The 21,659-nt window shown below is 37.2% G+C and overlaps 2 protein-coding genes across 3 annotated transcripts; one reads left to right on the forward strand and one right to left on the reverse strand.

Annotated features, from left to right (window-relative positions):
- The first annotated feature begins 218 nt into the window (after window positions 1-218).
- snx24 (sorting nexin 24) lies at window positions 219-9,896 on the forward strand. Its single transcript, XM_030149235.1, is given in 8 exon segments — window positions 219-366; window positions 369-409; window positions 2,321-2,404; window positions 4,792-4,896; window positions 5,348-5,442; window positions 5,671-5,700; window positions 7,745-7,809; window positions 7,896-9,896. Coding segments are annotated over 8 exon segments (516 nt in total). The 5' UTR covers window positions 219-341; the 3' UTR covers window positions 7,967-9,896.
- A 643-nt stretch (window positions 9,897-10,539) lies between these two features.
- ggcx (gamma-glutamyl carboxylase) lies at window positions 10,540-21,242 on the reverse strand. Of its 2 annotated transcripts, none has more exons than XM_030149233.1 (15): window positions 21,036-21,060; window positions 20,585-20,785; window positions 18,677-18,835; window positions 18,262-18,427; window positions 17,362-17,440; window positions 17,169-17,275; window positions 16,915-17,078; window positions 15,711-16,012; window positions 15,144-15,275; window positions 14,809-14,960; window positions 13,866-14,035; window positions 12,882-13,012; window positions 12,646-12,793; window positions 12,284-12,485; window positions 10,540-11,390 (listed from the first exon to the last, which is right to left on the reverse strand). In XM_030149233.1, exons 1-15 carry the CDS (start codon window positions 21,058-21,060, stop codon window positions 11,231-11,233), a joined length of 2,298 nt encoding a protein of 765 aa, XP_030005093.1. In that variant the 3' UTR covers window positions 10,540-11,230. The 2 variants fall into 2 exon arrangements, with proteins under 2 accessions (XP_030005093.1, XP_030005092.1); XM_030149232.1 differs by having other exon boundaries at window positions 11,231-11,390; window positions 18,677-18,832; window positions 20,582-20,785; window positions 21,036-21,242.
- Window positions 21,243-21,659: the final 417 nt, after the last annotated feature.

Below are 21,659 nucleotides of genomic sequence, written 5' to 3' on the forward strand. Positions count from 1 at the left end.
ATTATTATTATTATTATTATTATTATTATTATTGTTGACGTTGTTGTTCAGAAGAAGAAGGAACTTTATTTGTAACACACTTTCCATCTATGACAGATCTGAAAGTGCAGTGCAAAAAATAAAGTTAAGCTAAAAATAACTCCTCATTCATTTTCTTTTTTAATGTTGCAGTTGTTTCCTCCGCTCCACCAGAGGGCCACACTGAGCCTCTGTGCTGCTGTTTTAAATTCACAGATTTTTATCGTTGTGTGCCAGACTAACTGGAGAAAGCAGCAGCAGTGTGTGTATGTTTGTGGAGGATCCGACAGTCACCTAGAAAACTGTCTCTTTATTGAATCCAAATGCATCCGGTCAGAGTGTCTATTCCGTCTTTCGATCCGAAAACAACTCGATCGAGAAGGGGTACACGGTAAGTGTGTGAGTGTAACCTGTGTGTGTTTGAACCTCCTGTCTGCTCTAATGCAGCCTCTGGAAAAAAGAACTACTCACCTCATTTATCAGATCACAAGCCCTCTGAATTTACCTACTGTTATTGTAAACTGGTAATATGTAAAAAAAAAAACAAAAACAAAACAAGTCTTTATTTACAACGCAGTCGCTTTCATGCAGGTTTGATTTCTGATTTGTATTGATTAATTCAGTGGGTTTATGTCTGTAAAGAGTAAATCCTGACTTTCGTACTATAAATGTGTTGGATTAACAGTGAATCTGCCTGTTAGTGGTTTGTTTGGTCTGTAAATACAGGGAATGCCAACAGAAAAGTGTAAAATAATGGGATGATATGACTTTGACCAGACCTACACACAAAAGAAGCTGCTCATCAGTCATTTAAAAAAAACAAGCTGGAACACAACTATAGAAGCTTTATCTGTAAGAAACAAACCATGCTTCATTGCCCTTTTTATGTAATATATAACTATATGTATAGCTTTTCAGATGGCATTAACCCTTTCATGCATACTGGTCACTACAGTGGACAGTTATTCTCCAGCTCTTCTCTTATATATTCAAGGGTTTTGTTGTTTTCGTTCCATATCAGCTGACACAGTGGACGCTTATGCATCATCTCATAATACATTGTAATTCATACCATATACCATTACTGTAACTTTGCAGATCAGGTTGATAAACCTGATCTACAGTAACGTGTTAAATCAATTGCTAATTGTTATTAGACTGTAATCAACAGTTTTCTTAATCAAAAGATTTTTTTTTTTTTTTTTTGCATATTGTCTGCATGAAGTTAGTAATAACTAGTATTAGAGTATGTTGAAATATGAGAAAACATCAGATTAGCTGCATGAAAAATGTTTTTATGTCATAGTTTTCACACCTTTTATCACTTTCTGATGATGAGTTTTAAATACATGTTTTTTTGCTTCAAAAATTGGTGTCCAGCTGAGTGGACATTTTTGTAACTCCATGAGGTTCATAAAAAAAAAAAATTCAATCGCATTGTTTTTTTCATGCCTAAAGAGGAATAAAAACACTCAGGAAAAAAACTCAACTAAGGTTCTCATAATTCATGCATGAAAGGGTTAAATTCCTTATTTTGGCTTTTTACAAAAGTGTCATTTTAATTTTTCACCATTTTCACAGACTTACTAGCATGCCGTTATAATAAAACAGCCTGTCCACATGTTCTAGATCTAAAAATAACATTTCAAGACAAAAATCACACTATGATGATTATAGTTTTATTCTGTAACCAGTATATTTGTGTGTTACTTTGACCTTTAGAGACAGATAGTAACACAGATACACAGATTTTTAATTACAAGAACAGGTCACAGTTCTTTTAAAAACCTTAGTTTCACTTGTTCTTTTGGACTTTTATTCTCATGTGTTTGTGTTTTTTCACAATGAAAATCACATTTTGTTGACGCGTTCCTCTGAGCTGTTCCAGGATTTGTTAATACTGCTTACCTAGCTGTCCGTCTTCATGACGCATTATTTCTTTGTGTTGTCAGACGCCATTGCATTAACAGTGATAAAGTGTCATGTAACGGGGAATTTCCTCTTTCACGTATTTTTGACATAGAACAGCAGCGAGCATGTTGAAAATCATTTCAATCAGGGAAGAGTACAGTTGAGTGAGGGAAGTAGAAGTGAGTCTGTTTCGGGATGTTAACAGAAACTCTGACAGATCATTTTTATCACCAGATGTTTCCTCTTGGGAACTCACTGACATAACAAACTGACAGCTGAATACACAGATAGTCAGTCAGAGAAATGTCTGCTTTGACATTGAGAGGGATCATGTTTTGGCTGATGTCCTCTTCTTTTTCTTCTTCTTCTTCTTCTTCTTCCATTTTCTCAGGTCTTTAAAATTGAAGTGCTGATGAATGGCAGACAACACACTGTGGAGAAACGCTACAGTGAATTTCATGCTTTGCATAAAATGGTGAGATTCGGTGTTCAACAGTCTGAAATTTTAACACCACAAGGGCAGACGATGATGAGGAGGCACGAGAGGGAGGGGAGAAACAAGTAGCTCAACAGGAGGATGTTGTTAAGTAACGGTCAGCACTTTAAAACCACAAAGCCTGCAGGGAACAACATGGTTTTACACACTGGTTTGTTCTGGACTCTGCAAAGTTAAGGAACACAGGCAGCATTAAGTCAGTACGTCAGTGGTTCCATACCTTTTTTGGCTCATGGCCTCATTTTAACATCATAAATTTCTGGCAACCCCAGATATTCAAACAGAGACTTTTTTTTGCTAAAATTAATTTGTTTTTGATCATGCAATAGTTTGCTATACTACACTCCAAATAAACGTTAATTTTAGACGACATTTAGGTTATAGCTATAAGATATATTATTATGGATGGAGGCAGAAAAGCCAGGCGTAGATTACTGCACAAAGTGAGAATTTTATTTTCCTTGGTCAGGATATGTACAGTCAGTCCAGCTTGGATTTACAAGGCTGTAAATTAATACTGAAAAAACAATAATTCAAACTGTGAGCATGCGGTCACATGATCGGGTCAATCAACATTTGCCCTCTCAGATATTATATCCTGCATTTTATTTGAACTTGATTTTTTTTTACGAAAAGTGTGTGGTGCTTTAATTATAATGAAATATATATTGAATCAGTAAAAAATATTTTTATTAGTATATATATGTATATGTGTATATATATATATTTTTGTTTTTTTTTGTTTTTTTTGTTTTTTTTTTGTTTTTTTGTTTTCATCAATTACTAGAAATTTCAGGTGACCCCATTTGAATTCCAGGCAACCCCATGTGGGGTCAAGGTCCCAAGGCTGAAAAACACTGCAGTATGTGTTTTGATTCTAATAGTAGAGGAGAAAATGAAGGTTTAGTATTTAACAGGTGAAATATAGAAAGATTATTGTGAAAATTAATATTGTATTTTAAAAATTTGTCGTTCATTTTCCAGAACAGGTTATTTTGCAGATGTCAGGATGTTTACAAAAAGGCCAGGGTGATAAACTGCAAATTTTTGTGATAGATCTTTGTTCAGTAATAGTTTAACAAATCTTAACCTTCTTTAGTTTTTTAGACTATTACAGCACAGCAATACACACATATAGAACCTAGTCTAGTCTTAACCCACAAATGAGCAGAATAATATATTAGAGGTTACAGACACACTAACCTCTGTCAGGAAGCTCTGTCAATAAAAAAAAAATAGTTTAAACTCACAATTCAGCATCTTTTTTAATATCTTTCTCAGGTCAGTTTTAAAGAAGCAGTTACCTGATTTATTTTGACTGATTCTTATAATTTCAGCTCAAGTATTTACTGTGTTAATATTCGTCATGTTTTAACCGGTTAGAAAAATGGTCTGTTGATAGTCAATACTGAGCAAAATTTAGTGCAAAAATAGGCCACCATCAAGTTTGTTGTTTGAGTGAAGTTATAATGACCATACACATGCATTTCTCATTCTCTGTATCAATACAGTGTATGTACAAGTGGAACATACAGGAATATGTAAGCCGCATCAACAACAACAATAAATTCAAGGAAAAATAGAATCATTGTAGCTATATGGTATGATTCCATATGCTATATGGAATCATTTGGATAGAAAAGGAATAAAAATATAGCTGAAATATAAAGAAATACTCTGCATGAAACTTGGTACAATATTCCATAAGACAATTTAAGAAAATGTCCAGGCAAGTGGATCAAAGAGAGTTAAGGATGTATTAAATCCAAATGGAGTACTGTGCACAAGCTTCTTGCATTTTGTTGTTGTATTTTAATAGAGAGACTAAGAAATAGATGCATGTTCATTACACCTCTGTCAAAGCAACAAAGCTAAAGGCATCCTAAAACTTTTATATATACACAAAGACTCCAAATATATTGTTGTTGAATCAAAGTTGTTAATATGAACCATGTGAAGTTAAAGATGAGGTTAATTTTTGTTTGTACTGTCAAACAAAAACTACAAGGATGAAGGGATGCACTCTTGGGTAAAATTTCCTCCATCTGTGTTGATTTCTTTTGGCTGCATGATTATGAACTCCCTCAATTGTGCCTGAGGACGGGCACCTGTTTTGGAGCAGATTTAATCCCAAAATTTGGAGTAAAAATATTTTACTTAAGCAGGAGCTGTAAGGGAACCAGTAATTGGAATGTTTTACTGTTACAGCTGTGTTTATTTTTTTTGTGGTCTTGTAAACTTGTAGCAGTTGGGCACTTTTTATCCAATAATTAAAACAATCGTACATGGTTTGTTGTTTGTTTGTTTTTTTATTCATCTGTGTTTTTTTTATATTAATAACTATATATTGTCTAAAATCACTATAGCTAAAGAAAAGCATAAAACCGCCTGAGATCCCTTCGAAGCATGTTAGGAACTGGGTTCCCAAAGTCCTGGAGCAGAGGAGGCAGGGTCTGGAGTTATACCTGCAGGTACACTGTCCACACTGTCCACACTGTCCACACTGTCCAGACTGTCCACACTGTCCACACTGTCTACACTATCCGCACTGTCCACACTGTCCAGACTGTCCACACTGTCCACAATGTCCTCACTGTCCACACTGTCCACACTGTCCAGACTGTCCACACTGTCCACAATGTCCTCACTGTCCACACTGTCCACACTGTCCACACTATCCGCACTGTCCACACTGTCCACACTGCCAACGTAACAATAGGACTGCAGCACTATATTGATGTCAGACAATTTATTTCTTACTCCACCAGTTACAATCTATCCCACAGTAAACATAGAAATGAGGATACAGATGTAGATGCATCTGTCCATACCAACATAAAGGTCACATCCAGCCCCTTTCAGCTCTGGTTCTCTGTTTCATGCCCACATTGTAATTTGCTTTTGTTTTGTCTGTTTTGTCAGACTATAATTATGGAAAATGAGGTCCTTCCAAAGATATTCCTGGATTTCCTGAATATCCGCCATTTTCCTTCAGTGCCAAAAACAGAAAGTTGTGGGTGAGTGTTTGTTTGTTTGTTTTGTTTAGTTTTTTAAATAAAAAGGACTAATTTGTGGCATTTTCAGCTATTTTTTCAGATACAGATGAAGCCTAATGCAACAGTAACAGAAACATTCAATGAAGATGAAAACATTTTTTTAGTCTTAACTAGGACTAGACTTAGGGAAACTGATTAATGAAAAGCTCAGACTTTGTGTGAGTTTAACATTTACTTTCCTCTTCTCAGGTCATTTGATACAGAATCAGAGGAGTCAAGGTGTGTGTTTTTACTGTTGTTTTTTTTTTAGGTGTTTTTATTCATTTTTGTAAAACTTTAATCTTATTTTCACTGCTTTTTAACTTCTTGTGTATACAATGCCTCTGAAAAGATTGGAAACATCCACAGGGTTCCTGTTGGGTCTTAAAAAGTCTTAAAAGTCCTATTTACAAATCTGCCTTAAAAAGTCTTTAAAATGTATTAAATTTGATGTGATGGGTCTTTGTCTTTTATGTTGCCATAAACTGATATAAATGGGCTTAAATGTGTCTGATAAATGTCCAAGCTGCAGAGAAAGTAACGTTAGTCTACGCAGTTCCACCCGTTCCAACCCAACAATTTATATCGAAATTAGGAACCACTTACCTCTAACTTTCCAGGCCCCAGTGAGAAATGACTCGGAACGGTGGAAATCAAGACGTTGGAGGAAATAAATACATTTTCCTAAATTCTAGGAGTTACAAATTTTTGCCAGTATGGCTGTGAAATAGGCTGTGAAATGGGTATTAAATTGTGTTCTAAATAGTCTTAAAAAGGTCTTAAAAAGTCTTAAATTTAACATGTAGGAACCCTGTATCCAGTCTTATATAATTTCTGAGAGACACATGCATTTGTTTGTTTATATACCAAAACCCAGGTAAATTAATGGTATGAAGATTTATTTTGACTAAACAAACACACATTGGTACAGTTTGATATTTGTCAAACTGTTATCTTAGGCATAACAGTGCATTTTGGGTGAAATACATTTATATATGTCACTTTCCACTTTGCAGGTTTGTACAACATGCAAACAGATTATATCAATGTAAGTTAAAATACCTTCTAGACTGTGACTGAGTGTGTGAAAGCAGTGTAAAGCAGTTTGATGGGCCAGCATTGGTCCAGGTTAGTATATAGGGCATTTACATGTCTTGCATACTGTTTATAGTTTTCAAAATGACAGGAAACAACCAAATCTTTACTGAAAAATGCTTTGTTTTATTTATTTAACCAGGTAACTTAGTTGAAAACTGATGCTCATTTTCAATAATGGATTCAGCGGTGAGTAGTTTCCTGCCAGAAATTCTGTCCATCAGTTCTGCATCTCTGAGCCTCCTAACAACAGTGGATGTTGACATTTACTTCACTGTGTGTGTCATTGAGCTCTGCTGTAATCTGAGGACTACTTAAGTATCTGTTGCGAAGGCTGGGCACACTGTGGGTACTTGTCCTCTTGTGGAGTGGTACATTTTGATCTTCCTTTTCTGTCCTTGTTAAAGTCCTTTTAGTGAAACCTTCAGTGTATTTTCCCCACACAGAATAGCCTTCAGGTCTCAAAATGCCTACAGACTGATGCTTTTCAAGAGATTTGGTTCTTTCTGACAAATTTGGATGTAGAGATGTATAAATGCTGTATTCACTGATCTGTGTCAATACTGAAAACTGTTTTTCATACATCAGTGCACTCAGTCATGGTCTATAGTGCATTCAATCTGCGTATGTATACTGAATTTGCATGTTCTCCAAACCTGTTGTAAACAGAAACTTGTGAAGTGGAACGTTACATAGCTACATTTCATCCAAACTCTTCTATCGTTTATGGGTTTTCTTTTGTTTTTTGTTTTTTTTTTTCAACCAATATCTGTGCCTTTATGTACAGAAGAGGATTAGGGCCACTGAAAAAAAAAAAAAAATGGATATCCAATATTTTTTTTTATTATTATTATTGTTCTGAGAAAAAGTCAGAATTGTGACTTTTTTTTCTCAGAATTCTGACTTTTTTCTCAGAATTCTGACTTTTTTCACAGAATAATAATAAAAAAATATATATATATTTTTTTTTTTTCAAAGGCCCTAATCCTCTTCCATATTTATGTATATATTTACTTGGTCAAAAAAATCTTCACACTGTTAAATTGCCTTGTTTGTTGCATTTAAAGAATAGGAACATGCATGTTGCTCTCATAAATAATAAAAGACTGTCTGCAAACTCGACAGGTGCTGTAGTTCATGTATGGTCTTCCACATCTGTATTGACCTTTGCTTTGTGGATTCTTTACAGTAAACTTTCACACCAGCCCGTCATGTTGTTCCTCCGAGACCCCTATCTGCTGCCGTCAGCACACGGTTAGTTCAGACATATTTATTGATTATATATAGACTATGAAGGTCTGCAGATGTCATCAATACCTTCCTCTGTTGTTCTCTTCCAGATACATTTTCAAATGTTGTGATTGAAGGTGTGATACATGGAGTTTTCTACCCAGATCTTCAGCCGAGGTAGAGCTTCAGGAGCCACATCCGAAGGCGCGTCACTTCTAATGGATGCTTTACATTCGCACATCATTTAGTGTGCATCTGAAAGGAGATAAGAAGTTAAGACATAACACTGAGCCGCAAATACATCTAGGGTCTTTCCTAAAACGAACATTAAAAACAGTAGGAGCTTATGGAGCACATTTGACATATTGATGCTGAATCTCTTAAACAGGGGCATCACATCTAAAACTTAAACCTGTAATCCTTCATTGTCCCGATGCCCGTTAAGTTAACATGTGTGGCTGGTTTTTTAATCATGAAAGAAAATAATGTTTTGAGGGATTATAATCAAATCAAGCTGATAAAATGAAATATTTTAATGATGAGAATGAACTGTAGATAAATACATATATTATCTAGAAGAGCACAGAGTAGACCACAAGCCCCCACCAAGCTGATTCTAACACATTATCACACGTTGCAAAAAGTTGTTTTTCTGGGTAGTGGATTCCCAATTTCTGACCCTTCCACTAAATTTAGTGAAAATTAATGCTATATTTTTTGCGCAATCCAGCTGACAGACAAACAGGTGCTGGCAAAAAGATTTCCAACCAGGCAGAGGTAAAAGTATTTATATTTTGCTTTATTTCATGAAAGAAAAACGTTAATTCAGGATCTAGAATTAGGGAAAGATGCTCAAAGTAGATTTAAGAGTGTCTGGAGTGATACTGGACACCAGAAGATGTGAAGACGCAGACACTGAGGTTGGTTTGGCAGAGTCGGAGGAGCTGGATCGTGGCCTGTAAACAGGGAGGTGCCTCCTTTTCTAGGACCAGAGCTGTGGTTTTTCAATTTTCAGCCGAGCAGCTAAAGGAGGGCAGAAGGGCAACGTGGACTAGATATGACCAAAGAGGGTGTTTGTGCTTTCTGGTGCAGTCGACAGCTATGAGACAGAGTTAGAAAAAACACCCCAGCACTTTAAGTAGGGTACACATCACATTTTATTGAACAGAAGTCTTTTATCTGCAGTGGAGCGGTGTGGTATTTGCTGTGGTGACAGTTTGATGGAGTAATTAGCTTGAATATTTGACTGTAATGCAGGAATGCCGTGTGCAGTGTTACCTGAGAATGAGGAAATACACATTTAGGTGAAGGTGAGTATCATTGTAGTGGTTAAAAAAAATATTTGATGTCATTCGAGGACAATTTCCTTGGGTTTTCTTCTCCTCTTTGCAGCTCCTCTCATATATAGTATTTTGAGGATTGAGGAAATATGAGGAGATGTAGTTAAAAACATGTAGAAGCTCTTTATTAGGTTGAGAAGTGCAAACTGTCATCCCAGGCTACACAATGCAGATTTTTAAATTTAACTGAACATTAGTTTGATATTATTTTGCCTCGTCTTTCTGTCGGCAGTGCACTTTCTTTATATTATAAAATGGTGAGCGTTAACAATAACTCCACAGTAGTCGCACTGATGAAGCCTGCATTGGATTCATTTTTTCCTCATCGGCCTCCTGGAATCATTCAAAACCAACTATCCTAAAATAGCATTAACATTGTTGCTAATCATGACATCAGATAACAATTATTGTCATTGTTGATTCTTTGCTCAAATAATTGATTAATCATTTGGTCATAAAACACCCCAAGACATGGTATTCAGTTGAAATAGTGGAGGAAAGGAACTGAAAAATGCTCAGTTTAAAGAAGCTGCAATCAGAGAATTTATATTTTTATTCCCTAAAACTGATTATTAGTGATTAACATAGGTGTAAACAAGTAATCAATTTAATTTATTGCAGCTCTATGTTGAGTTATGTTTCTTTCTGTTATTGTTCCATGTTGAACTAAAGTGGCTAAAACTCTTCACATGTACATTAGATGCCTCATGGGGGTAAATTTCCACTATAAGGTTCAGGGTTTGTGTGGACATGAGGATAATGTAGGGAAAATAAGGCTTCTGAAAACACTCAGTAAAGGTCAGTATGTAACACTACCACAGGTTACGACAGTTTTTATGTTAAATGTACATAAACATGTAAAAGGTCAGTTGTGGTGATTTGAAACAGTCACCCATGATGTAAAGGGAAACAGCAGAGCATTTATGAAAAATAGATTTTAAACCAGTAAAATACTGTGCAATATTTAGAAATGCATATTTTTTTTATGTTGTTCCCTTTAAATGAATTATGTCTAAACTGTCTACTCTGAAAACTCTAAATGAATCATAGCCGTCAGTCCTCTGTTGTTGTTCACTTCGATGATGTACACAAACTAAGAACCGAACTTCCCTTTGGATTAACACTTGTTTTGTTGTGATAACTGAACGTTCATTGCAGCACAGTGAAATCTACATATCTGAATATCTTGTACTGAACTGATGAATTTATCTAAACCATGAGATCCCTCTTGTTGTTGTGTTATTATGTATCATTGTACTGTTTGGTCTGACTATGTGAAAAGTGTCATTAATGTGCCATAATGTCAACCTACAGTGAACACTGGAACTCTGCTGTCTCAGCACTTTAGGAAGGGTGACGTGTAAAATACTGACACTAACAAAAATAAAATGATTATTTCCACAGACCTCTCCCATTTAATTGAAAAAAATGTTTTCTTTATTCACATCTTAATGTCTTTATTATAAAAAGGGACTAAAAAAGGTAAGCAACTGTCAGTTATTCCTCACATCACAGGGTTAGCATAAATCTTAAGATTAAAACACTTTAAAAACAAAAAAAAGGTATGTTTGCAAATCTGTTTGCATGAATTAAACTTTGTCCAAGTACCAAGAGAAAGAGCACTGACAAACTACCATTTTCAGTACGTTCACGAAACGCTGCCCCTTTAAAACATCAATTCATCATTCAGTCAAATGTTTCAGATTGCTTTACATCATCATAGAAATTAAAGCAGAAATAGTAGCAGATCTAATAATGCAGATGTTTGGCTAATTTTTGATCAGAATGTTCAGTAAAATTAAACACAGGAAACTGGCACATATCTGAGAATATCCAGTATTTTTGTTTTGCAGCAGTAACAATAGGAATGTATCCTTAGCTTGAACTTAAATTCATAAACGAAAGATAAAATACAACTTGGCATTTGAAAATCATCTGAAACAAATTTCAGAAGCGTAGAAAATTAAAAATGTCTTTTAGTATCTGAGCATCAGTTTCCCAGAGCAGTAACAGTCCAGTAGTAGTAACACACACATCTGTCCGAGATAATGTGATCCAGCACCTGCAGGTTATTCACCAGATTATTTTTGGCCCAAACAACAGCTTTAAAGTTCTCCGTGTCCAACTTCATCTTTGAGCCGTTCATCCTGGTTTCCTTCTGACTGAGGCGCCTTCATGTTGGCGAAGTCGACCTCTCTGGTCAGCTGTTCCAGGGGCGGCAGACCCACTACCAGATTACGCATGGCAATGGCTGACATCAGGAACCTGCCAGACAGAAGACAAAACTATGTCTTAGAGGATTTGGTCATTTTTGTGCCTTGGTGTTTTTCTGTACCATAACTGTGGAGTTTAAAGTGTTACTGCATCTTTTTAATTTATCTAAACTATATTTTTTTACTTATTTGTTAAGGTCTAAGTAAAGCTATAGGAGGTAAAATCAGGGATAACATTACACACCATCCATGTGCAGCTTTCACCTGTCAGTCCAAATCAAAAGAATTAATATAAATATAGATGACATGAACCTAATCACTGATTGGCAACTGTGCCTGTGCTTATTTGTAGTGGAGTATTCTCAGTGTATAGCTGTAACTGTTGTCTTTACTGTTACATCAAACCACAAAAAACATCTTCCAACTAGAAGCACTCGGAGAGCGCAGACCTCCGCCAAGGCTGATCAGTGGCGCCCCCCGTGGGCCCCCCCACCCCCGATCACCACCAAAATTTAATCATTTCTTCCTTATCCCATTTCCAACAAACCCTGAAAATTTCATCCAAATCTGTCCATAACTTTTTGAGTTATGTTGCGCACTAACGGACAGACAAACAAACAGACAAACAAACCCTGGCAAAAACATAACCTCCTTGGCGGAGGTAACTAAGTTTGAGCGTCTCTAAACACTGACCTCTCAGTACATTTCTGAGCTGAGTGATTTATCAAGTCATTATCCATACGTCATACCCATGAGTCAGGTGAACACCATGTCGCAGTTGGTTGAAGTCAGGAGTCAAGTCCTAAAACTGTCACTTGAGTCATATGACTCAACCCCCCTCTCGGAATTGTGGATTTTTGCCCACGAACACTTGAAAAACTTTCGAGCACTGCAGCTGTAAAATCTTTAAATGGACTATTGTACCAATGCAAAGAGGATACTCACCCCCTTCGTATCGTGTAGTACTTTTTCACAGCGAAGCGTTCTAGTCGCTCCAACACACCGGCCTCCCTGCGTTTCTTCACCTCCTTCATGCGTCTCTGCCTCTTCAGGAACAGTCGCACAATCGGGTCGGTGGCGTTGACCTCTGACACTTCGTCCTCTGCAGCAGCGAGAGGCTGCAGTTCAGGTGGAAGCGGCTCAGTTTCTGTCAGGTAGGACATCAAATAAAACTTCAAGAGTTGTTTTGGAAGTCCACACATTTCACAGCTATCAAGAATAAAGAATTTAACAGCCTGAGATGAACGATGATATAATTCACTAATGTAATCACGTCTGCTCCACCTACTGGTAAAGTCAGTCTTCACCTGTTCCATTGCGAATTCTCTCCTGAAGCTCAAACAGTTTGGTGAAGTTCTCCTGCAGCGCTGCCTCTGTGGTGTTGACGTAAATATACATATAACAAGAAGGATCTTCTGACACTGTGTATACCTTATGGTAAGCCCCAGCAGGTACCTGCACACACATTAACACATATGATTATGAATGTTTTGAGTTCACACTCAACAGTCCAGTGTTAATGGAGAGGAGTGTGTTGATGTACCTTCATCATCTCACCAGGCTGCAGTGTGTAGTTCTTCTTCTCCTCAAGCACTTCAACATTGACCTGACCCTGTAGCACCTGGATGCTGGTGTTGCCCAGATCTTCACTCACATAGTTTTCCAAGTGGAGACCTATGAAGTAGATTTTTGATGAGGACCTGTCTTTTTTGTTTTTTTAATTGACCTGATTGATGCTCAGGACTGCCTAAAGCCACTTAACATTCATTTCATACAATAATAACTTTAAACATTAAGTTTGGGCTTTCTGAATGAAAAATAAGACAATGTAATTAAATACAAGTATTCTGGTGGGTGAAATGGTTCTATTCAAAGCTTTTTGGAATTTAAATATTTTGGCAGTTACATAAATTGACCCTTTGCCTAAATATGATATTTGCAAATAAATGTCTTTGAAACCTATAAAAGCTTATATTTTTTCATGTACCTTGGAAATGCATTGAAAAACCTAAAAAATATATATTTACAATATGTATTGACTACATCCTTTCAAACCCTGAAGGATGGTATTCCATCCTTACTTGTTTTTTTTAATAATAATAATTTTATCATGGGTTTTATATTATAATAAATAAAACTGTCAAACTCAAAGCAAAACAAAAGCTATAGGAAGAGGCCAAATTCTTATGGAAACAACGTACGGCACAAAACATTGAAAAAAAGCACAACACACTATGAAATGGAAAAAATAAGTAGAGAAGAGTGTAAATATGCACTCGCTGATATTCAGACATATGTTAGTTTGTACATGTAGTGTTACTGTCAATCTAATGTTTTTGATTCTTTTTCATTTTGATTTTGTGAGATAGTTTTTACTTTAGTTGGAATGTTATTTTGTTGTGGCATCATATTACTGTACGTATTATTTTCCTGTATTTTATTAAATTAAAACTTCAACCTATCATTGAGATTGGTAAAAATGGACAACAAACATAACTACAGTTTAAACAAACATAGAAGATTAAACCTGGGAAATCTGCGATGAACACAATCTCTGTCTGATTATCCAAAGTGCCCTCAATCTCCATGAACTTGGCCCTCCAAGGTGACAGGTCGACCAGCAGTGGCATCAGCCAAGGGTTTGCTTTGAAAGGAGACCAATCAGCTTTCACGATGTCCACACGCGGATCAAAGATCCTTTGAGGAGAGACGCACAAGTTAATACATTCTAATAGTTGCAGCTCATCAATAAAGGGCACAATAAACAAGCTATACATGATACACCGTGTGAGTACCGCGTATAATCTGCATTCAAGTGTAGTTTTAAAGTGTTTTCGTCATTTAGTAAGTAGTCAAGTCACGTGTTTCCTGTTTGGCAAAAATCTGTGCCCAAGGCTCTCTGTTTACCATAATACATTCTCGTTATAACTGGCTCGTGTGTGGTGGACCCCCTCCAATAAAAGAGACAGGAGAGCCTCAAGCCCCACCCACAGGAGTAAACATCACATCCCGAAAAGAATCAAGAACTTCCTCAGAAATGGAATCAGTGAATAATAAATAATACTACTACACTGTGTACAAGTGGCTGGATAGCTCAGTGGATAACACAACTGGCTACGGTGCAGGAGGCCTGGGTTCGAATCACAGCATGAGTGGTATTATTGAGATGTTTTAGCCTTTTGTTGACTTTCTATTTTTTTTAATGCCATGCAATCTACCCACATTACCTTCACCCCGTCTAAATGCATTGTCCATACTATCAGTGGAAAAGACACTTGTCAGTGGTAGAAAAATGTATATGTATGAAGGATAGACAGGTGAAATTTACATATAAACAATACATGAAAGCACATACTGTGTATTTTTATTTTTATTTAAATAAGTATTTTAAAATAGTGGTGCAAGTGCTTTGGTGTATCCTAGTGGTGATATGTGGTTTGTTTGTTTTTTTTAAGTGCCACCTCTTGTACCTTTGCTGGAAGCGTTCATTGATGGAAACCCAGATGTCGAAGTAAATTTCAGGATCAGAGACGTTATAGCGAGGCAGCAGCTGACTGAGACAGGTTGCGTACTGCTTGAGCATGTCTCCATGGTCTTTCCAACGACGGCTTTGTGTGAAAACCTACAACAAACACATACAATAATCATGTTATTAGTGTTCAGTATCTGTATTTATTTCACATCCGTGTTTCCTGCTAATGTACTGTCACCTACCCAAACTTGTTTAAGCAGTGTTTGCTGAGCTGAATAAATAGATTTAACTTAACGCTCACATGTCACTGCTGGTGTTTTCTCTGTGACTCACCCCTGGGTTCAAATACCCGATTTCTCCTGTTTTTCCATCTTTGTAGGTGATCTTAACATGTTGATGGCTGCGGGAGTGAACCATCATGTCCCATGAGTAGCCGTACAAGCCATTAGTCCAGTTGTTGTAACCCTACATTAAGAAAAAAAGACATTGATCAGGATGATGGTGTGATTATTTTAAAAATTACTTTTCTTTTAACCTAACTTCTGGCTGTTTCTGTTGGTTTTATTAAGTTTTTACCTAAATTACAACATAAAATTGATAGTGAGCAGAAGGAAACATAGAAAGTGACCGGTTGAGTATCTGTTTCTGTAGACCTTCCACCCATTTGCTGACAAATCGAGTCTAAACTGCTGTTTGCTGACAGTGTTGACTCAGATTAAGCAACTACATTATCAGTCCTGTGACTCAGGGAGGATTAAAGGCCTTTCTTTACAGCATAGTGCAACCTCTGCCCAAAAGTACTCAGGGAACTTAGTGCATCACCTTATCTGTTCAATAAATGAAGAGTAACTTTAAAAATGTTGTAATCTGGGACAAAAACATCCACTGAGGCAGATGTACCTGCGTGATGAAGTGGGAGTACGGCAGGAACAACTGTTCTAATATGTAAACAATGGCAAAAATGGCTCGTAGCTTGTGTTTCAGTCTTAGTTTGGATGATTTGGTGGCAGGTGGGGTCTCCTGGCGTTCTGTGCTCCTGCTCTCGGTCTCACTGTAAACACAGGAGGAACTGGGCTGAACGTCCGACGACGTGAGTGGCAGGACTCCCCTGAGGAATTCTGGGAAATGGCTGAAGAATCTTCTTGGCCAGTCAGTGTAGCAGAAGAGAGGACTGGTGGCCAGCATTGTGTAGGAAAACATCCCTGCAAGCAAACAATGAAACTCTTTAGGTTGTGATAATGACGTTTTTCATAAATTTTGAGTGATTTAATGGCTTTTTTTCTGTACACTTTATGCCACCAGTTTATTATGAGCCTAGCAATAGTTATTTATAGACATATAGTGGAACTAATGAAGAATAGGAACCACTTACTAGCCTTAAAAACAAAAATTAAAGCTCAGTTTCTTCCAGTGTTTTGGACTAATCGTGATTTTTTTTCTGTCTACCTAAACTCAAGACTAAACATGGCTGAATTATTTTCTTTACAGCACTTGGAAAGGTGTCATTGTGCATTATGTGTTAAAAATAACACCAGTTTTACATAAAATAAAGCTCCAGTGGGAGGCAATGATTGGAGAAACAACCCACAATGAATATATTACAACACACAGGTTACAATTTAATACTTATTGAAGAAAGAACTCCAGAAAAAGCACTTATCACCATTTTAAGATGTAGGGATTTTTAACACACCCAAATGAATTAACTCAATATATTACCCAACACTATAAGCCTAATACTGAAATATACAAAGAAATTACTAACAACGACAACCAACAATTAAAGTGCCTCAAGATGAAGAGGGTGCAAACACTCATTAAAAACGTACCAGTCAAATCTCAGTGGTAGAAAATATGTGGGAACTGTGATGAGAATATGGTGTTTGTTTCATCTAGTCCTTTTTATGAAACTGAATGGAGGCAATTATCACAATTACTTAGAATAATTGCAGTTAGCGCAATAATTTATTTAATAAGTTAATTAATAAGACATAAGAATAACACAAAAATAAGATAAATGAATAAATAAGGTATAATAAATAAATAATAGCATGATAGAACAGAAAACACACTTCATTAAATGTGTTTATAACAACATACTCACCAATGCTGAAAAGCTGAGAGTTCATACAGTGGAAGTAGGAGACAAAGAAAAATGCATATGGTCTTGTGACATCAAAGAAAAGCAGGTAGCCGGCTGTCAGATCCAGAATAAGACCACCTCCATGCACCACCAGCAGACTCACTAACTCCACAGGAAGAATGAGCCTAAGAGATGCAAAAATAGCACTGTCAGTCAGAGATTTAAGATACAACAGTCAGAGATTAGAAGCTGAAATACTGTTTGTTGGTACATACTTAAAAGGGTCAAAAAGCCAATGATGCGCCAGGTACGACATTGAGTACCCCTCCACCCAGTCAGCATCCAACTTTTTAATCCCAGCGATGAAGTACACAATAAAAATCTTTTGGAAAATAGTCAGTATTAGAATGACTGTATACAGGTATGAACAGTGATGAAATGAAAATGATATGTTACAGATGTACTAACCTGTGTCCTCAACAAGGTGTAGTTCCACAGTGGCACATGAGCGTTTCTTATACTGGGTCTCCGCAAACCATCAATGGACCTACATGAAGACCAGAACGTACATTTCTAACTCAGTTGAGCACAAATAAAAACACATTAAATAGACCACAGGTGCCCAAACTTATATATGATATAAAAGAAAAAGAAAAAAATATACTATGAAATGCCAAAATATCTACATTTTTCACTGACTCTTGCACCATCAAATTATTGTTGAATACATGCAATTTGCTGCCTAATCCACATTAAGGACAATGCAATGGGAGTGGCAGTAATGATCAGCAAGATGCTAGCATCCCCTTTAAACACTGTTGGGTAATGTTGGATGGTTAACAATAGACTGAACACTAAATAATTGAAACCTTTCTGCATTTCTTACAATTCAAAGGCTAAAATACACAGACAAACACAGAACTATAGCTATGCCAAGTGGTGACCCAGAAAAAATGGGTCTGTGACCTGTTTTGGGTCCCCAACAGTTTGGGAAAGCCAGGTTACAGACCATTGATTTTACTGTTTAGGGAATGTGTGACTAAAATAAACTTTTTCTACAAACTACTAACAGCATTACTTCCTAATAAAGAATATAATATAATAGCCCTACTCTTCAGATAATCAAATGGATATGAGTTCATGTTCACTTTTTCTACTAAAGATATATTAGTGTTTTATACCATTTCTACACCAATTATAAGTTATAAAGTGAGAACAATTCAGTTTGGTTTGATGGAATGTGACCATCCATCTTCCTCTCATCACATTCCAGAGGTTTTCAGTTTGGTTCAAGTCTGGACATTTGAAGCTACCTCATAATCTTACCCAGAGGTGTATAAATAGGCACACCTATAAACATCTACTTACCAGTATCTGTTACCATCCATGAGTGTGAGCTGAAATCCAATGAGACCATAGAGGTAAGAGTGATTGTTCCAGGCAGTTTTATCCAGAAAAAAGATGTACCAGTAAGTTGATATGAACATAAGGCAGGAAAGTCGGTAGAAACACCCAAGCATGATGCCAACAGCCCCTACAATGAAAACATGAGACACAACTTCATTTAAATGCAGACTTAAAATTGTGATATTTTTGCTTTAGTTAGTTTCAAAGACGAAACCTAAAAAAATGTATTTAGTGTTTCATAGATTCCTTTTCATCTCCAACAAAGACACCGACTTCCATGCAACCTGGATCACTGTCATAGAAGCTTCCACCAGCCTCTGTAAGCAGAGGTGGAACAGGTGTGAAACGTCTAACATGAAACAAGAGTGTGACCCACCAAAAAACATGACCATGTAAACCAGGTACATCCAGTCCATCGGCAGAGGTTGTAAGAAGTTAAAGAGTGGAAAGCGACAGACGGGCGCCCCATCCAGGTACTTGTAGTCCAGATGACTGAGGCCACGTTCCTGTGTGATGTCAACTGCCATCAGCAGCCCTACAAAGAAGACACATGAAAGTAGAAAGGTTTCACAGGAAGGTTTAATAAGAGATCTGCTCCAGCTTGATCAGTTCTGACAGAGAAAGAAGAAGAAGTAATACTGTACAGAAGTATTCTTCACATCAGTGGTTCTTAAAAATTTTCCAATCAAAAACCCAAAACCGAAATCCGGTATCTAATGAGGACGCAAAGTACACATAATTCCTCTAATATGCAAATTTTCATTTACTCTGTCATCAAATAATAATGTTGAGTAAATGCACTGGAGAAAACCAACATGCCATTTACCTTTAAGTCACTTAAACACTGACTTACTGTTTTGCACAACCCAAAGTGTATCTTGAATGTCTTTCTTTGGACATAAAAAATATCCACAGTTTTTTTCATCAACATTGTTAAATACCCTCCACTTCTTAAGTAAATGTATCAATCAATCAACCTTTATTTATAAAGCGCTTTTCATGCACAGATGCAACACAAAGTGCTTTACAGAATTAAAAACAATTACACAATAAAAATAGAATAACAATTACAAAGAAAACCCCTCCCTCCCACCCTCCATACTAGACACGCACACACACACACACACACACACACACACACTTACACACTTACACACATGCACACGCACACAACAGGGAGACATGGCATGGCACTGTGGATCAAGGAAACGCCACCTTTGGGGCCGTCCACACTGGGAGGAGCCGCAGGCCGTGCCATCGGGGGGACCAGCACCCAGGCCCCCCGACTCCGACAGACAGGTGGACCCCCCACATCGAAGGGAGGACCCCCAGCCAGCGGGGCCAAAGGGACCCAAGGACAGTACCCCCACTAGCAGACCAGACACAGCTCCCAGTGTGGAGGACCCCCCTGAGGAAACACTGGTGTTAAAAGCTAAAGACTAAAAGCATAACATAGGACTAAGAATAAATAAAATAAAATAAATACAGTACCAAGAGTAAAATACGTAAGATTATAAATAAAATAGAATAGATAAAGTATCAGTGATAAATAAAACAAAATAAGAACAAGAAGAGTTTAAAAAATTAGTTAAAAGCCTGATTAAAAAGGTGTGTCTTTAATTTTCTTCTAAAAATAACAACAGTCTCTGCAGTCCTGAGGCTCTCCGGCAGGCTGTTCCACAGGTGGGGGCCATAGTGGCTAAATGCTGCCTCACCGTGGGTTTTTGTTCTGGGTTTTGGTGTGGTATGTATGTATTATCAGCAAAATGTACCTCAAGTATGACAAGTAAAGCAGTAATTTTGTAGTAAATTATCCCAATGTTTATACATGCTGTTTTGGATTATTTTTTACTGCTGCATTAATATATATGTTGTATTTTTAAGGTTAAACTCATTTGAACCATTTCATATACTGTACATTAATGCATCATATTCTCCATAACAATCATATGTTTGTTGTATCATGGTTGTATATGAATGATGTATCTCTAAATGTTTCTAATGTCTTCATGATCTCAAAGCTTTTCCAGTGTTCAAGAATTTATTTAGTTTAAGGAGGGGAACTTTCTCAACCCATAAAGACACAAACACATTTAACTAAACAGGAATGGGATGAAACTGTAATATGAAAAGTATTAAAGCTGTTAAACAAATGTGTAGTGGAGTAAAAAGTACAATATTTTCCTGCAGGATGCAGGGGAGTAGAAGAATATGGAGATACTCAAGTTAAGTAGACATAGATCAGATGTGTAAAAGTTCCTAGTTCCATTCCACTGTTGCTTACCAAACAAGCAGCGGAAGATGCCCAGAGAAGCAGGGTCTGTGGGGCGGTTCAGAAGTGCCACCAGGTTGTGCCAGGAGCTCAGGTCCTCCTTCTTAAACCCGAAGATCTGCTCCATCCTGCTCTTGGACTGTGATTTGTCTTTTGGAGGAGCTGCATCCTTCTTTGTGGCTTGTTCCCCTTCATCACTGCTCACATGAGCACCTGGAAGTCCAGCAGACACACACACTGTTAACCTCCTCCTATTCATGTTTATGAGCCAGACGTTACGTCAACATGATCTGTACCATCTTATCTGGCTTTACTGAGACGAGCTTCGAGTGAGAGATTTACAGCACAGCAAAATACTGTTTATATATTCAACTTAGAACAGTTTATCTTTGGATTAACATGCTGATCTGTCTGGTTAGTGGTCTAGTGGAACCACAACACAAACTAATAACAACCACATTACCTGCAGTCGCGTCTCTTGCCTCCATATTAAGAAATGTCAAAGATAAATCAGATTTTGGACGGAGACATGGGCTCGTAGAGGTCCCCCCTTCCGCTCCTGGCTCAGGTGGACGTGTCCTGCCTGGTCACGTAAATGAAATGGACAGAGTTACGTGTCACAGTGCGCATGGAGGCGGCCTGGTCCAACAGAGAGGAGGAGGAAGGACGGAAGCAGTGGGAGCGAGCGGAATGTTGTGAAAGAACTGCTCCACTCCTATTGGCTGCTGTCCATAAGTGGCCACGCCCATCTAGGAAGTACTCTCATTTTGTCTTAAAGGTGCCGCCATCTTTCTAGGGGACAATGACGCAAACGTAACATGTTCCGCAGCGGTCGAGATTCTTCATTAATAAGACTATAAAAATATCAGTGACTTTAACAGAGTTGAATATGAGACATATCTACAGATGAAAACATCTGAGTCAATCGGACACTCATTGTTCAACATACCCACAACAAATCCAAACAAAACATATTTTGCAATCTATATTAGAAATAAGTAAAATAGATTAAATTGCATTGGAAGAATAATATTCTACCCCCATTATGACCCTTTTCTTTCCTTGTTTGACATGCAGAACTTCACAG

The sequence above is a fragment of the Sphaeramia orbicularis genome, chromosome 12, assembly GCF_902148855.1.
Source record: "Sphaeramia orbicularis chromosome 12, fSphaOr1.1, whole genome shotgun sequence".
Classification (NCBI taxonomy): domain Eukaryota; kingdom Metazoa; phylum Chordata; class Actinopteri; order Kurtiformes; family Apogonidae; genus Sphaeramia; species Sphaeramia orbicularis.

What these genes read in the sequence shown, in the direction of transcription:
- ggcx (XM_030149233.1), bottom strand. Translation starts at nt 21,060, where the DNA reads ATGGAGGCAAGAGACGCGACTGCAG. An exon ending in CATCTTCCGCTGCTTGTTTG is followed by an intron (nt 18,836 to 20,584) that starts GTAAGCAACAGT and finishes TCTTCTTTGTAG; the next exon opens with GGCTGCTGATGGCAGTTGAC. An exon ending in ATGGATGGTAACAGATACTG is followed by an intron (nt 17,441 to 18,261) that starts GTAAGTAGATGT and finishes GTCTTCATGTAG; the next exon opens with GTCCATTGATGGTTTGCGGA.